At 39.9% G+C, this 21,956-nt stretch overlaps 1 protein-coding gene across 1 annotated transcript; it reads left to right on the forward strand.

Moving 5' to 3' along the window:
* The first annotated feature begins 3,849 nt into the window (after positions 1-3,849).
* On the forward strand, positions 3,850-18,091 carry SESN3 (sestrin 3). The gene is made up of 10 exons (XM_029084450.1): positions 3,850-3,912; positions 6,987-7,184; positions 7,967-8,149; positions 8,537-8,773; positions 10,326-10,473; positions 12,718-12,833; positions 15,223-15,413; positions 16,014-16,158; positions 16,962-17,085; positions 17,419-18,091. Exons 2-9 carry the CDS (start codon positions 6,990-6,992, stop codon positions 17,046-17,048), a joined length of 1,302 nt encoding a protein of 433 aa, XP_028940283.1. The 5' UTR covers positions 3,850-3,912; positions 6,987-6,989; the 3' UTR covers positions 17,049-17,085; positions 17,419-18,091.
* The last annotated feature ends 3,865 nt before the right edge of the window (positions 18,092-21,956 follow it).

A 21,956-nucleotide genomic window follows, 5' to 3' on the forward strand; every position in this document is an offset into this window, starting at 1 on the left:
GGAAGTTGTGGCTGCCCCCTCCCTGGAAGTGTTCAAGGCCAGGCTGGATGAGGCTTTGAGCAACCTGGTCTAGTGGAAGGTGTCCCTGCTGGTGGCAGGGGGGTTGGAACTGGATGATCTTTAAGGTCCCTTCCAACCCAAACCATTCTATGAGTATTTCTTTGCCTTAGACTTTGGGAGGAAAGGTGCTGTGCTGTCCCAGTGCTGGCTGGGCTCATGCTTGCTCCTGCATGGGCTTCACAGATGCATCTCCAGCCATGGCATCTGGCAGAGCTCTGGTAGCCCTTCCTTGGCCAGGGCAGCCCGGCAGCTATTTGAGATGCGGGTGCCATGTCCCAGTGCCCACAGCCTCGTGGCTCTGGAGGGAAGGTGCACAGTCAGTGCCACAGCTGAAAATAAACCTGTGCGATGGCAAGTCACAGCGCTTGGCTCTGGGGGAGGTTGGGCAGAGCTCACTCAAGGATGAAGGTGTTTCTTGCAAATTACAGGCATGCAAATGGGAAATGGTTCCATTTCATCACTGTTAAAATTCATGTTATCTAGCTCCCAACACTCTTCCAAGTGCAGCTTCAGGAGAGAAAGCAAGTCACAGATAAAGCTTGCTCAGACCTGATTTTTCATGTATTCCTGCAGCAGCTCTCCTGTGGTCTGCAAGGTCTGACGCCACAGCATGCTACTGCAAGACCTGCTTCTAGGCTCTGGCTTGCAGTGTCCTCTCTCCCAGTAACATGCCCAGGCTCAGTTTTCTTTATCTTTGAAGATCTTCATCATCTTTTTCCTTCTGAAGAAGTACCTCCCCAAAAGGCACTAGTCTTAATGTAAGTTAAATTGGTTGCACACCTTTTAAGATAACTTACTCGTATTCCAGCAATGCATTTCTGGAGGAACATGAAGCAGAAAATGGCTGGTATATGTGCATTTTAGTTGCTGAGCAACCTGTCTCTTGCTTCAGCCACTTAGCATAAGAATCCAATTTCAAATGAGATACTTGGGACCCCATCTGACTTAGCAATAGCTAGTGTAACCTGCAAAGACTAGTTGGACAGGAATATGAACCCGCTTTCTTGGGAAACTAAGCTTTCTGAGAACTTTCACCATAAAGGACCGTGTATCAGCAGTGTTGCTTCCTAATTCCCTTATGTAGTTTTTTGATCTTTGGGTTCTTGGGTAGACCTTAAATCACTGCTCTAGATAAAGTGTGCCCAGAAGCAGTGCTTCTTATCTACAGCTCAACAAAGCCAATTTTATCTTTCTTAATGCTTGTAACTTCCCATGTTTTTATTAATAGCATCCTGAGAACTTGTGCAACTAGATGATGTTTGCTCCTTTTCTGCTGACAAGTTTGTTTTAACCAGTTTTAATAAAATAAAAGCTTTGGCATGAAGGCAAAATAATCTTTCATGTTGATGGAAGGGAAAAGTATACACTTCTAATATAGAATCAACACAGCTCCCTAAAAGCATATCATGATTAGATTCACCAACTTGAATTATCATCATGTTTGGGGTTTTGTTTTTTGTTCTCGTTTTGGTTGGTTGCCTGTTTTTTCCAGGCTTGTGTTTCTTCGAACTGCCACCACCCAAAAGGAGCTGAGCTTTGTCTTTTTTGTAGGATATATAACACACCTTGGTTTTTGTGTCTGATTATCTCTTTGGCTTTCTGTCTTCATTCACCGGAATTAATTTGAAATACTTGCCTACATTCATCCAACCAAGTACCGTTTCCTCCTTTCCTTCTCAACAGTAGCTTATCTGCAGGGTCAAAGGAGTAATAGCAGTCACATTGAATAGAGACATGGGGGAAGGGAGCCCAGATCCCGCTAGAAGAAGGATATGCATTTTTTTGCCTTGGTCTGGCCTTGAACACCAGCTTTGCAGAGCCTGAAGGAGCAGGGTATAGGTCAGAGAGCAAAGTGGAGAAGGCTGTGGTTCAGCTCTGGTGCAGACCTGTGCTCCAACCAGAGCTAACAGGTTGCAGCTATCCAAGTTGTCTTGCTCATTCAAGCTGTTTCCTCCAGATTATTCAGTATGAAATGAAGGTTTTAAACTCTAATATCCAGATAACCGTCATAAAACGAGTAAAATGCAACCTTGATAGTACTCTTGGAAAGCATTTCTTTTTTTAATGTTGTCAGAAATGACTGGCTGCTGGCAAGATTGTGTACTTCAAGCTAGAAGACATCTTCCTGTGCCTTGTGTAGCTGTGCGAGGAAGGGGTTGCATGTGCAGATACCCAGTGGCTCTACACCCTTTCTTTTTACTTTAAGACTGAGTACGTTTGATGCATGAGACGTATTTTATGGGATTCTGGGGCTGTGGCAGCAGGCAGCGGTTGCAGTAAGTTGTCTCATAGCTTCTGGGCTTCACACAGTAGATGGAGCTTATTTCTGCATCTTTTAGCAGCTAATTATTCCAAAGTCACAAATTTAATTGTCCTGCGAGAGTTTGCTTTGGAACATCTTTCCTGAATAATCATTGCTAATTTTTACATGTTTTTTTCATAGTCTAATTTAGAAAGGACAGGATGTTTTTAAGGAGCAGGACAATAGTTACGCAGCTCCAGTGGCTTCATTTTCCTGTGTGGAAATCGGTGGCATGCTCCTTCTGGGACCAGGGCTGCTGTTTGTGTACATGGCGGTTAAGCTTAACCCCAATGGTAGAGATATTTAAGGGTCATTTGTTATGGAAAACCTCGGACTTTTATGTTAGAGGTATGAAATATTTAGTATGCAAATCTGATACGGCTGTTGATGGATAACTTACTAAGAGTGGCCAACTCTGCAGTGACATTAGGGACTTGAGAAAGTGTGCAGCCACAGTTTCCAGACACGTAGAATATAACTGTAAAGGGGAAGAGGAGAAAAGACAAGAAGCAACTGCTTTAAATTACTGCAAGGGAAATTCAGGTTAGACATTAGGAAAACTATAAAGATCCGAGGAACTAAATGACCTGGAGGGACCCTCTTGGAGGGTCTTTAAGAGGAGGTTGGACCAATGTTGGTCAGGAAGGATGTGGACAGTGCTGGTCCTGCCCCTGGTGAACCAGAGGAGCAGGCAGCCTCCCCAGGTCCCCTTCACCCTTCTGGCTGTCAGCAGCCACGCTGTGAAGCCTCCATGGCTTATCTTAGTTCAATTTCTTAACCCTAATAAATCAAAAAAGCCCTCTGGCTCTTATTACGCTATTAGCCTGTTCTGTACTAAATATATCATCCTCAAAGGGCGTTTCATGACTTCTAGCTGGGGTTTGTGCACCAAGGCTTGTACTGCGTGTGGTGTTCTCCTCCAGGCTCGGCAGCTGAGCAAGGCGGCCATTTCATCGGGTTTCTGGAACAAGTCTTTAATTGGGTCTTGCTGGTTTTTGTGGACTGTGCTTTTCATACCAATATTTGGAATATGAAGTGCTTACGCTCTTCTCAACACTGAGGATCTCATTAGATGCTGATACTGAAGAAAACAACATCTTGCTTAAAATTCCTGAGAGTGGTTTGTTTTACCCCCTGCTTTCTGAACTTGCATTCAGTCCAGTAAATGGCTAATTTTAGCATCATGCCAAATGCTTTATTGCTGTTATCTGTGTATCTTCAGGCTGGTCTGTAAACCAATCAGCATTAGATTTTGGGTTGTTTTTTTTTTGTCTTGCCCCTTGACAAAATTGGTGCCGTTCACTCGCAGAAAGTACAGGGGATGCAAAGCTGGGTGTGATGGCTTCACCTCCTCAGTGGGCTGTAAAGTACCAGGTGGCCTTGGGAAGGGAACCGAATCCAGGCATTGAAGATCTCATCTTGCGAGATGAAGCGAGTTAATATGTTATTCCTGATGCTGACTGGATTATGTGACTGTTTTGCAGGAAAAAAGAGTACAGGTCTCCCCGCCATTGACAAGAGGACCAAGTGCCTTTATACCAGAGAACGAAGTAAGTTTGTGGTTAGCTGGGCTGGGCAGGTGGTAGCTTTTAAAATGGAAATACTTGAGGATGGTTTTACAGTCCTGCTTCCCCAGTGGCACCCGGATGAGCCCCTTTGAGAGCCAAAGTGATGATTTCTCCAGAGCAGGGTCCCGTGGGTAAGAACCGCGCGGCCCTTTCACACAACTGGTGCCGTGTGACATCTTTTTGGTTGCCAGCACTTCCAGAGTTGACCACGAGTGCCGGCTCTGCTCTTCTCATGGGGGATGATCACTTACCACTCTTAATGCCAGGCCTAAGGGGAGGCCTATCTAGTGCTGCAGCAGTACAATTATATAGCTCTCAGGGCAATATCTGACCTTAAGTTTGAGAGAACTTGAAAATATGATTAACTCCTTAGATCGTAACTGTGGCTCTTGAGAGAATTTATGGTTGAAAGGTATGGTTTGACTTCAAACTCAAGATTTCTGCCCATGATTTAATGTTCAGCTTAAGCCTTGATTTGCAGCTTGCTGCAGGAAGTAGAAACTTTGCTATGGCGGTGGTCTCCTGTGATCTCAATCTGAGTATTATTTATTGATCAATTAATTATTTGGGATGGCCAACTATAAAACCAGGACCTTTTTTTGATTTGTTTTAAGTAGTTGCTAAAGGCAGATAATTCACATGCTAGAAGGGCCAAAAATACATTTTGAAAGATGAGATAGCTGCTGTTCTCTGAGTCTTTCTCCATTTATACACTGCCAAGGTTTGAATCTAAAAACAAACAGAAGGAGAGTGTAAAGGCTGGCAACAAGGAAAGGTAATGAAAGAAAAAGGAAGAGAGGTCAAAAAGAGTCTTTTAGTCAAAGGAAGAGGGGAGCAGAATGAGTTACAGCCAGCCAAACTTGTGAAGAGGACTTCCCTCTCACATGAAATGCAAGATTAAATTGAGATACCAAACTTTGTAACGACTTAATTTTTCTGATAAAGTCAATAGTTGTAGAAAAAAAAAGTCATTAAAATGATAACATATTTTGAGAGAATTGTTAGTGAATTTATTTCACAGCTGATATATTTGGTGAAGATGCTAGTGAAGGGTGCAGAGGTAATCACTGAGTAGCTCTCAGAAAGGAGTAACCCCAGTGGTTACCCAGCAGAAGAAGGGAACCTCCACCTGGATAAAACAGCTATTCAGTATCAGGAACAAATGTTAAATATTGTTTGTTAAGCAAATTGCTACCTTTTTCCCCTCTTCCTTGGCATGAAATAATACAGTGGATAGGAAGGATGTAGTTAAAAGAGATTACTAACACACTGAACTTCTCACAGATCTTGATAGTAACACTGCTCATGTCAAAGCCTGCTTTATTGTCGTAATGGAATGAATATGGACAAGGGAATAACAACTTAATTGTGAGGGTTCCTTTTAACATGCCGTAAGGCTTTACAAGCAAAATAAAAAAAACCATGTTTGTGAATCCATGGATGGTAATAAATCAGGAGGAAGTACATATGCAGTATGAAGAGAAGAGTAATATAGGTGGAGATAAATCTCAGAAGCAATAATGCTGCATATTGCTATGCCTAACATAGCAACAGTGCAGTCCTACAGGATTATATTTCAATTTTGTCAGCAGAATTTCTTTGCCATAACTTGTACTGTTACAAGGAGAACTCCTGACAAGCTGGAGAAGATTAGAAACCTTACCAGAGGCAGGAAAAGTATGATTTGCCTAAGCAACTACTAAATGAGACAAAGATCTCTTAAGTGCATGGGAGATACACTTGCTGAAGAGTAAGGGGGACTTCTTTGAGTAGTGTGAGGGATACACCATAATAAGCGAGATAAAATGATCTCTAATATGTGATAATGGTAAAATTTTTCTGATGGTAAAAACATCCTTAAGGATAACTGCAAAGGCATCATTTTGGGTACAAAACACAGAAAAGCTGTCATAGTGGAGAGCTACACCTGTAAAAATGATGCAGCTGCCTAACTGTGTAGCTGCTTCTTCCTTTTCTTTCTGGGCCCACAAATTAAAACAGGGAAGCACACTGGTGAGAAGTGAAAATGTAGTAAGTTGTTCGAGTTTGTATGTAACTTCTATATAAGATTGACAGAAAAATATTTGAGACACAGTCCATTCCATCATAAAGAAGGAAAACATATTTAAAATAGAATATTTCAGCAAAAGCATTATGTCTTCTAGGTTTTGGGCACTTTCTGTTTTCATGTGCAGTAAACCAGCTAAAATGCTTTCTCATTTCATGGTGTTTGCAATAGTAAGCTGGCTAGTTTAATAGTGTGCAGTTTCAGAATAAATACTAGGTAATCCAGTCTTGTGCTTATAAGTTTAGTGGTGAACATGTTGAGAATGGCTGTTCTTGGTGATAAACACTGAGTAATAGCACTAATACTGTGTCAGGGCTTGCAGTGTAAGAGCTACTTACTCTTTCACTGTTTCATTTCATCTTGTGCCCAAGGTTTGGATTGGTTGGAATAATTACAGAACAGCTTTTGTTTAAAGAAAGCATTAAATTCCTATTCTAAATAATACTTAAATGTTATGGACAAATTAGCATTTGATCTCCTCTTCAATTATACAAGCACAGAAGGAGTAGATTGCCAGGCTGTTTCTGTAATTTGGTTACATAACCCAGTTCCTCTCCATTAATTTTGCAATTGGTCTTAGGGCTGAATGCTCAGTGGTGTGTGTCTATACAGGCTGACTTCCACAAAGACTTCACTTTCCATTTAGCTCTTGCTTACAGCTCTGTACAGACTTGACTTTAAGCATCTGTGAGTTCAGCTGTTTCGTAAAGATGTACAGAAAAATATTTTGGGTTTTTTTTGTAGAAACTTAATAAAATAACGCAGGTACACTGTAAAGTGCTCTTCAGTTCTCAGTACAGAAGTAACATATGTATGTGTGTATTTGCACGCATGCAAGCATGTGTATTTACAAATATACATCCAGATCTGGAGCATTGCCTTTAAGTTTGTACACAGGCAAACCTTTCATACCGCAGTGTGTTTCTCTCCAGGGCTAAAGCTAGAGAAATTCTCTTTCTCTGTTAACTTTGTCCATTTTATTTTTAAGGTTATGCAAGCAAATGGTTTGGATGAACGTACTAATCTTCTTGTGGAAGAATACTCTACGTCTGGTCGCCTGGACAACATCACACAGGTCATGAGTATCCATACTCAGTACCTGGAGTCTTTCCTCCGCAGCCAGTTCTATATGCTGCGCATGGACGGGCCCCTTCCTTTGCCCTATAGGCACTACATTGCTATAATGGTATGTACCATCAGCCTGTATGTTTTCTCCTGTGACCTTGACTTGTGTATTTAAAAAAAGAAGAAAAAAGGAAAACTTTAGAAAGTAGAGACTAGTGTGATGTTTTGACAGGGGGTGAATTTTTGTAGTTGATTTGCGTCAGAATAAAGCGTGCCTAGCCAGAAGGTTTTCAATGAGAAGGGAGAATTGACAACGTAGATGTTTCTATGTTTCCCACAACTTCTCTTTCACACTTCTTACATTTCCATGAGAGTGAGTTTTTACAGAGAGCAGTTAAAACTGTGTAACCTGATTTCTGGATATTTAACCATCAATGCGCAGCAGTAGGATGAGATGCAGGGGACTGAAATCACAACAAATTCCAGGTGGATGCTAGGAAAACAATTTTTACCATGAGGATGTTGAGACATTGCGACAGGGGCCAAGAGAGGTTGCGTGATCTCCAAGCATGGAGGTCTTGTCTGGACAAGGCACCAAGCAACCTGATCTAAGTCAGCCCTACTGTGAGCAGAGGGTCAGACCAGATCTCTTTTAGACATCTCTTCCAGCCTAAGTTAGATTCCGTGATTCGGAGTAAAGTAATCACATGTATTTTTATTGGCGAATCCTCTATACTGTATAGAAATGCATTATAAATTATATTACAGGAATTCATATAAAACATGGCCCTTTGGAATGAAATTGTATTTTTGTTTTGTGTTAGTAGTCTGTCTTCCACCTGCAACAAAATCAGATGACACAGTAATGTGCTGCCCTTTTCCCTCTGTGTTTCATTGTTCCAGGCTGCGGCCAGACATCAGTGTTCCTACCTAATAAATATGCACGTTGATGAGTTTTTGAAGACTGGCGGGATTGCAGAGTGGTTGAATGGTTTAGAATACATTCCCCAAAGACTGAAAAATCTGAACGAAATAAACAAACTCCTCGCACACCGGCCCTGGCTGATCACGAAAGAGCACATTCAGGTACCTGTTAAGTCGTGCCCTGTCATAGCAGTAACTGTGTGGTAGTAAGAACTGCTGAGAACTAGGTGAGTGTCTGGTTAGGCTGCGTTACCTTGAGTTAAAAAATTCAGGGAAGTACTAGAGCATTGAATAAGTCAATAAATTCTTCTGTGTGACAAAGCTAACAAGATTTACTTTTTAGGAATAGCATTGGCTAAAATAACCCCAAAAGAAAAGAGGTAATATATTAGATGTCTCTTTTTTTTATCCAGTGAGAGTTTGTGTACAAGAGGAATATGGTATTACTGGAAGAAAGGAGTTGATCCCTTTTTGAAATACCTAGTGTTTCATAGAAAAGCTGAGGGCCAAATAGATTTTATATTTACACTTCTTTTATTCTCATTTCAGAAACTTGTCAAGACTGGGGAAAATAATTGGTCTCTTCCTGAGCTGGTGCACGCTGTTGTCCTGTTGGCACATTACCATGCCTTGGCAAGCTTTGTGTTTGGTAGTGGCATTAATCCAGAGCGAGATCCGGATGCATCTAATGGAGTCAGACTTATAGCAGTCAACAACTTCTGTGTCTGTGATCTTGCCAATGACAACAACATAGAAAATGCCTCCCTCACAAGTAGCAACTTTGGGGTTAGTGTCGCAAGAAGATTCCTTTGCTTGCCTCTGTTTTGCATTAGAAAATTTTCTTCCATTCTTTCCTGTTTAAATTTCAGGGTAGTTTGAAAGTTTTTGTCTACTTTACTGGAATGCTTGAGTCTGGTAACTCTTACATTAGCTCTAGCAGTTCGTGTGATCTGTTGAAAGCTGCATTGTAATGGTGGATGGTAGTCAGAGTAATGTAATTTTTATAGTTAATCTCACAACTCATTGGGCAAGACTAAAACTTTGGTTTCAGCTGAGAGCTTAAAGTCCCAGTTTCTTCAGCTAGTGTGCCGCTGGCCAGAGCATTGTGTCATCCATGTTCCTAATGTGTGGAATGAAAGAAGAAATGGGAAAAAAAAAAACAGAAGTCATAATAATAGTAATAATTCTGACTTTGAGGCATACAGTCAGAACAGGTCAATTCTGAAACACTTCCATGTAGATGGGAGGAAATGTCTGAAATAAAATCACTTAATTCTTCATTCTGATGTTCCAGTCCTGAATCAACCAACAGAGAACTCTGATGACTAGTTAATTAACTTAAATGTGGAACTTTTTTTTCTGAAAGTGGCTCTATTATGCTTTGAAGACATGTCCTTGAATTAATGATGATTGATGAATTAGCCTCCACCTTTGATGGAAGATTGAGATTATGAGCAGAGTCACTAGTTGTATTTTTAAAAATCAGCAGTACAATGTTGACATGTGGTCAGTCAGTTCAACTGTATCTTAAATTTCTGGACTGTAAGACATGCTACCTCAAATCACTGAGGTGTCTTATTCCCCATTTGCAGTGGGCAAAGGGCTGCTGCTGACTCTGTGCTGCTTGTAAAGCAGTGAGTACCATGCTATAAAACAGTTATAGCTATGGGCAGAAGAACAGAATCGAAAGGAAAAGATGGAAAAGAAAAATCAAGCAATTTATCCTATGAAAAATCTGAATTATAAGTACAGATCACAGAACTCCCAAACTTTGATGTATTTCTAGTAAAGAGGCCTGTTTTCCTCACAAAAGCAAGAAAAAGGGTCAACATAATGGTCACTCTGGTCATGTGTAATGAAAAGAAAAAGAAAACAGTGATTTGCTGTCTCAGGTTGTGTTCCTGCATTGCAGTGTTGCACTGTGTCTCTTCAGAAACATATTTTGCGTTACTAATAGACTGAAATAAGTTACCTTAATATTAAAAGTTGTTTTCTGATACATATAGGACACACAGATGGCTTTTCCTGAGCCATCTGCATGGTGCAATATATACTATAAGTGACTGTGGTTTCCACATTCAGACCCCACCTCTTCCCTTGTTAATCCTGCTGCAGTAGATCCTGCGATAGGTCAGAGTAACGCTCCCCGGCTCCCTTCTTCCAACTGTCTGAAAGCTGTTTGTCTGTGCTGTGTGTGACAAAACACATTCTGGCTTGGGTTTTTGTGTTGCTGCTGCTGCTGTCTGCTTTTGAGAACGTTTGTTATCAAACATGAAATCTGAAGATGAAACACGTTGTCTATCTTCTAATTTTGCAGAATGTCATGGTGTTTTTGCAGATTGCAGATTCTTTAAGCGAGCTGGAGGCCTTAATGGAAAGGATGAAGAGGCTACAAGAAGATAAAGAGGATGAAGAAGCCTCTCAGGAAGAAATGGCAACTCGCTTTGAAAACGAGAAGAAGGAGAGTCTGCTAGTAATTAGTGGAGGTATTTCTGCTTTTCCAGTTACATTTTGTTTGCACTTTGTAAGAACTAAACACTTAAGGCAGTTCAGTGACTACAACATTTTCTGTCTATTTCTTTATTTTGGCTCTTGGTCTAGTAGGAGTATAGTAAGGGTGGTCCTGTCACTTTCTTCATCTGCTTACGATTTCTTGATTGGCAAATAACAACATCCTTTTTGCTACTTGAAATGTAGCTTTTCTGTATTAAAAAAAAAAAAAAAAAGCTTGTAGGCTTCTCTAAAAAGCTGGGTTTAATTTGTCTTTCTTTATATGCTCTATATTTTCAAAATAATTCATTCTTGTAAATAGTCAGTAATATTTCACAGGTTGAGGTTCTACAATGCTTAAAACTTCAATGACACTTGTAAATAGCCTTTAGATATGACATTTAGTTCAGGAAATAGATTGAGATGAGTCTCAACTTCTTTACTATTTACTGCCCACCTGGAAAGGACATTTCTAACTTGCTGTTCTGAGTGATCATACCACTGTGCTGTTCCACTTTTTGTGTTGTGATAGAGATTCTTAGCATTATTTTTTTTTATTCTTAAATAATGTTCAAAATTCTGAGCTGAAAGCTTGTTTTCCAATATTCTTCATATGCTCTGGAGGCCTTAATCTCTGACAAACCATACAATGAAATCTGTTCCCTATAGACAGGAAGGTGGGGGTTTTTTCCAAAGAAAGTGTTCATATAAAGAGTAGTATTAAGATAATCGTAATCTCCAACCATTTCCTCATAGTAGGGGCTACTTGAAGATGATAAGCTTGTGTCTTTTAAAGAAGTGACCCATAAAATGCTTCACATTTTACTGGCACCATTCTTTGTGAATTTAGATCTCGGTAGCTTCAGACCAAACGTGTTTGAAGGTATCTAAGTTCTGCACTGAGCCCAAAAGGGAGGAAGAATGCATTGTGGATCAGCAAAGAGATTGTTTTGCAGCTCTCTAGGATCGTGCAAAGTCTCTGAAAGAAGATACATCCAGCAATATTTGGCTGGATTTTAAGAAATGGACATAGTCCGTTCTTGCTCTGTTTTTCTTTGGTCAGACAGTATCAGCAGTGCAGATAAACTGATGCCCAGTGTCATTATCAAATCAGGACTTCCACGAGTTTCTGCAACTTCAGACATGTAAGGAAGAGACATTGTTTGTGACAGAAGGCGTTTTTCTGGTGGTGTTGCTGATAGTTTTGTTGACTTTCCTCCCTCTTTGCCTTTTGCTGGCTTCAGTTGAGTCTGTATGTGTTGGGCCTTTACCCTTTCATGAAATTCAGTCCTTGTCAGGGGAGTGTATGTGTGCACATTTTTTTATTCTTTCCTGAGGATTTGCTGTAGCAGATGCTGTGTGAGCTTCTTCCTACACAGTTATGTTTTGATTGTTTAATGAGGCAAAGAGGAGATAAAGCGCTTGTGCAATTCTTAGATGAACTGACTTTTCAAGGTGCTAACAGTGGACATATGGCAACTGTTCTGTCATCGCATGTGGAAGCGAGCCAGGATTTTAACATCAGGGTCAAATGCAGTCAGCTATGCAGTAATCAACTTCTGCAGAGGTAGTTACACAATCAAGCCACCTGTTTATTGGGGAGGGAAAGACTGATACCTGATAGAGAACCTGTGCTTGCTTAGGGACACGTTTTGGAGCTCTTTGAAGATGCTTAGTTACTATAGAGCTTCTTGCAGAATTTCAGCCTGATGTACTGTAGAGCTTTTTGCTTTCATATAATCTCCAGCTGATATTTCCAAGTGGTGTGTTGCATTGCTTTCTGGTTGCTCATACTCTGGGTTGTAGAATGGAGCTGGTGTGATTCCTGACACCGTACCTGCTCAGCGTAGCAATCTTCTTGGCAAGGGTACGTTTTTCTGTTTCTTATCCTAGCACAATGACTTTACTAACGGGATCCATCTTCCTCGTTTAAGATACCTAGCCTCCCTCAGAAGTCAACAGAGAGAAAAGTACGCTTCCAGATAGAAGTTTAGTCCATCTTATCCCATTTTGTAGAAGTACATTAGATTTCTGGTGTAGGCTGACATTTAGTTGGCTCAATGAAAGGAATGGATCCTGTACAAGCAGATTGGGATTGAAATGATTCTTTCCTTCATACCTCACTCTTCCTTTACACAATTTCTAAAATTGTCCTTTAGTCCTGTAGTAGAGTGGTAGTTGGAAGTCAGCACTAACTCATGTGCTTGCCTAAAGCAAAGCATTTTGCTGTTTATTCACAGCATTTGATGATGAAATAGTTTCTACGGATGTCTCCCGCTATATTGAAGATCCTGGGTTTGGGTACAAAGACTTTGCAAGGCGAGGAGAAGACCATCTGCCAACATTCAGAGCTCAGGTACTGTCTCTTTAAAGTATATTCACTCAAAGAATGTTTATATATCTCATTACAGGGCAAATAGTGTAAAATGTTTGTAGTGGGGCATGTCAGTTGCATGCTTCTTTTCACAGAGTCACACAGAATCACAGAATCACAGAGTGTTAGGGATTGGAAGGGACCTCGAAAGATCATCTAGTCTTTTCTTGTCCTGGTCCATTAAATAGCTCACAAGCTTCCATAAATCTACCTGAGACAAATCTTTTACTATTTGTAAATCTCTGAGAAGGGAATAGTTGGCTTTCAGTCTTATTGCCAGAATTAATGTTTGAAAACTGCAGAGCATATCCCTAAATTTGGAATAAAAGTGAAAGGTAGAAAAGAAAGAATTTATTTTCCATCCCTCCAGATGTTGTAGAAAAACTCCACTGGAAGAATTCTGTATTTCTGTCATATTATCAAGTATTCTCTGTCCAGTGTTCATCAATACATAATCATTTCTATGTCTGTGAAAGCGATTTGGTGAGTTTCATTTTCATATACGCACCAAACCACTGGATTTTGAACGTCAGAAAAGAAGTTCTTAAATGTGATTACTGAAGATTTTTGGCTATTTTTGAATATATTTTTTAATGCTGTTGAAAGAACAGCATGTACATTTTATCTGTACATTTTCTTACGTATTGGCATCTTTTTCCGTGACCAGACCCATGAACTTCTTGATTATATATATAACAGGAGGGACATTCTAGGTGGTTCTGTTTCAGCTTATAGAGTAGATTAATCAGCAGTCTAGTAATAAATTGTAAGCAACAGAAGAAATCTTAAACCAAATCAGAGAACTTCAAATTAAAAAAAACAGTGGGTGCAGGAAAACTTTATGGTCAGAAGATGTATCTAAGACTGTGAAATAAAGAATCCAGGATCACACTCAGGAAATGTATTTAGCTGTATAGCAGTCTCTGCTGATCTGGATAATTTACTCTGCGGTCTTTATGTGAGCCTAAAGTAGTAGATATTGCCAAAAAGAATAAGGCAGAGTCAGTGTCTGTAAATCAAACATTCTGCTTAACTACTTTAGGAGCAGCAGGCTCTCATGGAAAAAAGCTCTACAGAAGTTGAAATTGGAACTAAAACATCTCTGCTCTTAAATAAACAGGACAGCTTCTGGCCTACATTCAAAGGAGTCACATTGATAATTTTACTTTATTAATGTGTCCTACTCTGAAGCAGTTAGATGTGTATACCCACAGCCTCACAAACGCTCTGCTATTTATGTTATTTAAATTGCAGTAGCATCCCCAAACCCTACAATAAATCCCATCCTTATTCTGATAAAACAAGACTGCCTTTATGTCTGTGGGTTTAAATTCAGTAATAGAAAAAGGTATTCCATACACAGCAGAATGTCTTTAATTTTTGTTTTCCCTTTTTCATTTAGTATGGATCAAGTGCTGTTAGTAAACAGTGCTTTCCCCCTCCTAAGGCTTCTGGTTTCCAGAGGCTTTTGTGACGCCCCAGGTGTCCTGGACACCTTTACAGGGCTAGTAGGTGTGGCATATTTCTCACAGGCCTTACGATCTTTTGGACTGGCAGCTGGTGTCCAAATGAGATGTTGTGGTGCGTTTCAGATGTCACTGAATGCCTCTGTCAGGCAGCTGAGTATTGTCCTACAAACTCTTCCCCACTGTCCCAATGAGGGGGCCAGTCCAGTAGACGTGCTCTAAAGCACCTGGGTGAGGACCTTTGCCCAGCGGTAGCTTTTGAAAACAGCAAGACACCTGAAGGACATGCAGATGTTGCCCTCAATTGTAAAGGTGGCATCAGTGACTGAATGATTGAACACTTGCCAAGGATGTGGGCAAACTGACATGTTCTGTGTAACCGCAGCGTGGAGAGTGGTTGCACACTGCTCTGAAGCAGGGTTGTTCTCCACTGCTGATGTCTTGTCTAAGACCAACACAGCCTGGATTTTATTAGTTCATTCATGGATGGTTCAGTACTTTACCCAGTAAGTGTACCTCCTGGGTGGAAGTAAATACTCCATCTCTGCTCAGAGCTAAGCATCCAAGCCTCCAAGAGGAACAAGCTTTAAAACTTACAGACCCATCCCACATAGGATGACACTGGTCAGAGTGGCACAGCAGATAGTGGAAAATTGCCTCAACACTTGAAGAAAAGCTTGGGAGTTTTTCTTCTGTGGGCTAATGATATCCAGCTGGAGGTGGGGTGTTGGACATGATATTCATTGCCAGGAAGGCTGGGGGAATGGAGCAGGTGATAGGGATGAAGGATTCAAAATGAATTTTTTTTTAAGAGAATAAAGACAGACAACAGGAACAATTGAGCTAGAGACAGATAGGGACTTCACATCATTTGGACATTGATATATTCCCTTCTCTTCCTGCAGGACTATACTTGGGAAAATCATGGCTTTTCCCTTGTGAACAGGCTTTATTCTGATATCGGGCATCTCCTCGATGAGAAGTTTCGGATGGTCTATAACCTCACGTATAACACTATGGCAACACATGAAGATGTTGATACAACTACGCTAAGAAGAGCTTTATTTAACTATGTCCACTGTATGTATGGAATCAGGTATGGACAAAAATCCCCTGGCTCAGGAGTGCATTTTAAACTGTGTAAACAGAATGAAAAATGAACCATGTGAAAAAGCATGATTTGAGACTCCAGGCATTAAAGTGGAGGTGGTACCTCAGTCTGGAAGTTAGAGTGGTTTTGCTGGCATATCAGTTTAACTTTTGCTTTCAGTGGAGAAAATTATTATGAATCAGGATGTAAATTATTCATAGAATCACAGAATCACAGAATGGTTTGGGTTGGAAGGGACCTTAAAGATCATCTAGTTCCAACGCCCCTGCCATCAGCAGGGACACCTTCCACTAGACCAGGTTGCTCAAAGCCTCATCCAGCCTGGCCTTAAACACTTCCAGGGAGGGGGCATCCACAACTTCCTTGGGCAACCTTATTACAGAAATGTCTTCTCTGAAGCCTGCCTGTATTCTGTGTTCAGAAAAGACAGCATCCTCGTACTAAGCCTGTCAGATCCTCTGTTAGCAGGTGGTTTTCTAGCATGTATAATAAATGCCCCAGTTCCCAAACTTCAGAACATAATGCTGCAAAAGATCATGCTTTTAAAAACTTCTATCCAACAGAGTGATTGCATGTGTTATTTAGGTATGATGACTATGATTATGGAGAAGTTAATCAGTTACTTGAACGCAGCCTGAAGGTTTACATAAAGACAGTGACCTGCTACCCAGAGAGAACTACCAAGCGCATGTACGATAGTTACTGGCGTCAGTTCAAGCACTCGGAGAAGGTACGTATTTCACAGCCAAACTGGCTTCACAGAGACCCCCATGCTGTTTGAAAATGAAAATATGACAACACCTGAAAATGGCAGTGTCTGTCAAGCAAACTGTTTTTAACCAGAGAAAAACAAATGAGATGACTTCATTGAGTGCTAGAGAGCAATTTTGCAAAAATACTTCTTAATGTACTGGAAATAGTGAGTATTTTTTTTTATTACCATTTTGAGTGACTTCTCCATAAAATTGAACTGACAACTGTAAAAGAAAAGTGGATAAGCTTGGGAATGCAGAAGTGGTCAACCATGCCAATGCTTGGGATTTGGGGATCAGAAAAGACCTTAACTCATACATATATAAAATCTTCATGATGTTTTTCATAAATAAAAATGTCAGTGTGTCTTCAGATATCCAAGTTAAATGCCTCCTGACAGGAGTTCAGTGCTTGTGTGCCTGCCAGCCTATCTGGCTTGTAAACTATTGCTCATTCTCCTATATGGTAGTCAGAGGTGGTAGTAAAAAAACAAAATATAATTGATAAATAATTAGTACCATTAGGGTACAAAAATGGTTTTATTGGGACTTCTTGGAAGATTGCTGAATGCAGCAGTTGAGGCTGGTTTCTTGCAGTCCTGGGACGCTGTGTGGTATGCCAGTATTCCCAAAGGGAACTGGAGTCCTGCAGCAGGGCAGAGGGAGAAAAGACCTAATTTCTTGCAGCGATACTTTACAAAAGGTTGTAAATCTTAGCGTGCATGAATGAACAGCCTTGCATTCAGAGGTCAACTAAATGACTGATTTAATTTTTTATCAGGTTCATGTCAATCTACTTCTAATGGAAGCTCGTATGCAAGCCGAACTTCTGTATGCCCTTCGTGCCATAACTCGTCACTTAACCTGAAGCATTCGCTGGGCAGGAGCAAAGGAGTTTTTACTGAGTATGTAAAGACCGTTCGAAATAGATACACACCAGAAGCTGTTTGTGATGTAGCATCAGGTTATTCAATTCTCTAGTGTCAAAGTTTAGCCGTGCTTCTCGACGGCTGTAATGTGCAATGACGTGTTTTATTTTCTTGATGCTTAACATTACTAATGATAACAAAAGTAACACTGAGGAGCACTACTCTGCATTGTTTCCAGCTGGATTTCTGCGCAGTGGTCAGGATCCTGAAACTGTTTTTATTATATCCAATCCTAGCGCTTTGTTCTTTAAGCACCAGACCAGAGTGAAGTGCTTAGAGACTTCTTTTTTTCCAAGCAATCATTTTCAGATTAGTCGAGTCCAGCAGAAGATTGGTTCTGCCTGTCCTGAGAACGTACCATCATGTCGTGACTCGTGACAGAGATGCACGGGCTGCGTCGCATTGAATTGCCCACTGGATTCTTCTGTGTCTCCTGGAGACTGCTTGCCAGTCACTGTCTTACTACAGCAATTGAAGGTGATGCACCATATGGATGCAAACATTGAGCACACTTTAATGTGAAATTAGTCATGATAAATCCTACAGCATGCTACTGAAGTGCGAAATTCATCTGCTTTGTCGTGCCCCTTCCCAAGAGAAGAGGCCTCACGATTTGCCATTTCAGCCACGCTTAACTGTGTTTCAATCATGCATAATCTTGTTTTCCTGACAGTCACCCTCAGTTGTCCTTACAATATCCATGCTCATCACACGTTGCAAATTGTTTAGTTGGCACCTATAAAGTTAATACGCAGGCTGACCAAAAATAGGGTTGTGGGTTTTTTTGCACTCTCTTCTTTCTCAATTTTTTAACTAAGGAAAGTAAAGGAAGGCTAGCATATCTGTTCTTTCATATTGGATGTATAGAAATTTATTTCCCATAACTTTTTCATAGCATGAAATTTTAATATTCAAAGTATAAAAGAAGTTTCTATGCATTAGTGTGAGTGAACAAAAGAAAAGTGCAATATTTAAAAAGAAAGCAAGCTTTTTTCCCTATCATGCCACTGCTAAAGTGTCCTTCTTATATAGCCATAAAGAAATTTTAAAACCAAATTTCTTTATTGTCTAAGGCCTAGCAGTTTTGTTTCAGCTTTTATGGCTTAAGACAACCTGATACTGAGATGCCAAAGCATCCCCAAAACAAAGCATTCTTGGACAACTGGTAATATTGGGGAAGGGAAGAAATAAGCTGCCAAAAATGTCACACTTTTGTGCTGTTTTCTGTTGCTTTTGACTAATTCTTAAGAGCACAAAATGTTGATATTTATAGCTTTATTTTGTATTGCATTTAATGAACCAGTGAAGTGCCTAAAGAGATGCTTAAGCTTATCCGGTAGGATGCAAGTTGTCACTGCTTCAGCTTTTGTCTGTCGGTTCAGACTTTTCATTTTTCTTTGAGGAGGGTGACCTTTATTTCTGTTGCATACATTCAAAACTAACTGGATAAGTTAATTTTTAATGTTCCATTGGATTGTAGAAGTTGATACAGGATTTTTTTTTTCCCTTGGTGACTGCAGGATAGTTTAAAAAAATACTATTAGTCATATTTAACACTTTTCATTGACAAAATCATGGACCATTGCGCTACTGAATATAGTTTTCTCTTTTCTTCCCTTTTCCTGATACCTTGCTGTGACTTCGCATGTTGGTTTTTTCGCTTTATCTGTCTGTTCCAGATTGGAAAGCTAAATGATTGTACACTTTTCTGCACTTTCAGACTGCAGACTCTGCATGTGAAAACCTTTTGAGGAAGAAATCAGTAATTTTTTTTAATTTTTTTTTTAATGTAACGTTGGCTGTTTAGAAAACTACCCAATATACAGCATCGGACTCTCTTCTAGAGAGAGCATTGGGTAAAACATCAGATTTATTTATCTTGTATAGCTAACGGCAAAGATTTCTCAGATATGTTGAGATGCTCATATGTATGAACTTAGATTAACTTTCTAAGCTGTTATGATCCCTTTTCCTCCCTCTTGTGACTGTAGTGGCCATACCTAATGGCTTTTGTGCATAAAAACAGTTCTGCTGAGAGGAGTTTTCATGCAATACTTTTTGCTTTTCTCAAGTGATGGGAACTGTACAGTACTACTTTAAATTCCTTTGCTTCAAAAAGTCAAGTAGTTCTCAAGCACAGTTGAGCTCTGGAGAGGGGTTGAAACTAGATTTGGATAACTAATATGATGGCTTAGTTTCCCTTCAGAACTGCAAAGACTTTTAGAGTAGGTTGAGTTTTACATTTGGAAACATGAGTGCCTTTACTTCTTTCCTTATGAAATATACTTGCCAGCTCAAATGCCTTCTGAGCAAAGTACATGAGCAGATTTCAAATGTAGAAACCATAAATGGATTGCTTCATAACATTTGTAGTAAATCAGTGATTTTTTTTTTTTTAAGGTGCCATATCAAGTCACATATGGCCTGCAAGACATTCCACTATAGGAAATGTCATTGTACAACTTGTTTGCTATTTCTATTTTATTTTTTTTTTTAAATATTAAATGCAAACTTGAAACTTCTGGAAGTGTTTTCCACGTGGCATTTTTTTCAAAGTATTGCATTTACAGTGTAACAATTTATAGCCTAGTTTTTATACTCAAATTTATGATTTTTAATACATGTTTGTTCAGAATAGGTGTTTAAAGTCAGACAACTCTACCATACACCTTACGCATGCTTTAGGCTCACACTGTGCCAAATTTTAATGTGCAAGTGTTCCAGGATTTTTTGCATTTTTAAAGCACTCATGAATGTGAATCTTTACACTTTGTTCATTAATATTATTATTAAGAGTACTGTAATTGTTGGAAGTGTAGATACTCTCCTTCTGTGTTCCTCTATTGGAATTTATATTTACCAGCACTAATGCTAGTCCTCAAAATCCCAACTGTGACCAACATAAGAATAAAGCGTACAGTCTCCTGCCTACTGAAGAGAAAGCTTGGTAGGTACAAATTAACCAGCTAGCACAGGGAATGCTGTAAGTAAGTAGGGAACAGAGCTTTTGAGCACAGACAGCTTCTTACCATTGCAGAATCACTTGGAAATGTGTGTTGCGATGGAATACATTCTTGCTGAAATTGCTCCTTTTTTTTTTTTTTGGTAATGAAGAGAAGTGAAAAAAGTGCCAATTGGAGAAAGCTTCTGCATTTCCCAGAACACTCTGCCTGCAGCCAAACATCACAAGAGTGCCATCATACAGGAACAGAAAACATTTTAAACTAGGGTACAGTTTGTGCAGATAGCTACTAAAGCTAGTGTTGTGGTTTCCTTTGAGAATTTTGGTGAGCTATAGATGGATTTATTTTCATCAGGGCTGAACTGAAATATATATTCTTTGTCCTGAAGCCTTCATTAAAATGAAAAGGATGTACTTGCAGCTTTAAGAGTTAAAGAATCACCACTATCAGCTCTTCCTATGTATTAAAAAAACTTTAAGGGCAGGAAAATCAGTGATTGTAAACAATGACAAACGGAGGTCTCTGTAAATTTAGAACAGATCAGAACAGAATGAAAAGGAAAACATTTTGCTTCTCTGTTACTAGAGTGCAGAAGGTCAAAGCACCAGATTCTTCAGAAGTATTTTTGTTCATAGTGATGCTGATAGATGTTTTCATGGGATTTGGAAAATGCAGCTAGTTGCCTAAATTCCAATGGGAATTTAAGCACCTAAGCACTTAGCAAAATCCTACAAGGTGCCCACTTGCAGTTTTGAGTCAGATTTTTAAAGATACTTAGTCACCTAAATTCAATAGAATAAAATCAGTTTCCATAGAGATTAAAGGAATAATGTGTGGCAGATCCATGTGATTTGCAGCGATTGTTAATTAAATGGGTTGTTTTGGGGACTTAATATAGGCTTAGAGGAATCTTTGCCAAAGCAGTTAAACTGTAAGCTGCTGCTCTTGCAGAACAGGTTCTCGATGTTTCTCATGCATGTGTGTTTTCCATGAACATAGGCATGCATTTCAGGCTCATGTTCCAGAGTTTGGACTCCTTTTAGAAGAGCTGGGTTATTTAACCTCTGCTTGCAGAAAAGATTTATTGGCGGCAGCAAGTGGATAGCTTGTGCTCAGACTAAAAAGCTTTGGCCAGGAAGAAATACTCCAGATCTTCTTGATTTCAAGTGAAATTCTTTCACTTACTCTCCTTAGAGGTTTGGATCCTTCTCTCATCAGTAAAAGGTGATGTTGCACAAAATGGAAGGAGAGGGATGGGGATTTGTAGTAAATGAACTTTCCCAGAGCTGATCTGATTATAAAGCTGTCAGAATTGGTTTGCCGCTAGCGATCATTCCAAAAGCTGGACAAAAATGGCAGTTCTCACTATCTGAACTTCAGATACATCCCCCAGTGCTCTGTTTCTCTGAAGAGATGCATCCACCAGCTTTTCCACATTTGGGAATTGAAAATTAAAATTTTTATCTCCAAATGAAAATGATTTTAGCATTTCATACCTACTGCATAGATCACAGGTGTGGGAGATGGAGGGAGCACAGTAGTATGAGGGAACTTTAGGAGCTTCTTGATCAGTGTTAATTTATCCCTTAGAGCACATTTCCTGGCATGCGGTCATGCTGCTGCTCCCCCAACACACATCTGGTCTCTCTTGCAGACATTTAATCCTTCTGCTGCTCAGCAGGGGCAAAAATTGTCATTTTCCAACCTGCCACTGCCATCCCCCTGCATCAAGTGCTTCCTGTCTTCCCAACTCACAACCCCAGCAGCCATGCCAGGACAACTTCCTAGCCTTAACCTTGTAAAACAATGCTAGGTTCCTCTGTCACCATTTGCTGTTGAGTTCAGAAGGTCTTTGTTATGTTCAGAAACACTTAATTGCCTTAT

The sequence above is a fragment of the Antrostomus carolinensis genome, unplaced genomic scaffold, assembly GCF_000700745.2.
Source record: "Antrostomus carolinensis isolate BGI_N321 unplaced genomic scaffold, ASM70074v2 scaffold5354, whole genome shotgun sequence".
In the NCBI taxonomy this organism is placed as follows: domain Eukaryota; kingdom Metazoa; phylum Chordata; class Aves; order Caprimulgiformes; family Caprimulgidae; genus Antrostomus; species Antrostomus carolinensis.

Excerpts from the sequence above, each read along its gene's own strand:
- SESN3 (XM_029084450.1), top strand. The coding sequence starts at position 6,990 with ATGCAAGCAAATGGTTTGGATGAACGTACTAATCTTCTTGTGGAAGAA. Across the intron at positions 15,414-16,013 it reads CACTGTATGTATGGAATCAG|GTATGATGACTATGATTATG; the intron begins GTATGGACAAAA and ends TGTGTTATTTAG. Across the intron at positions 16,159-16,961 it reads AGTTCAAGCACTCGGAGAAG|GTTCATGTCAATCTACTTCT; the intron begins GTACGTATTTCA and ends ATTTTTTATCAG.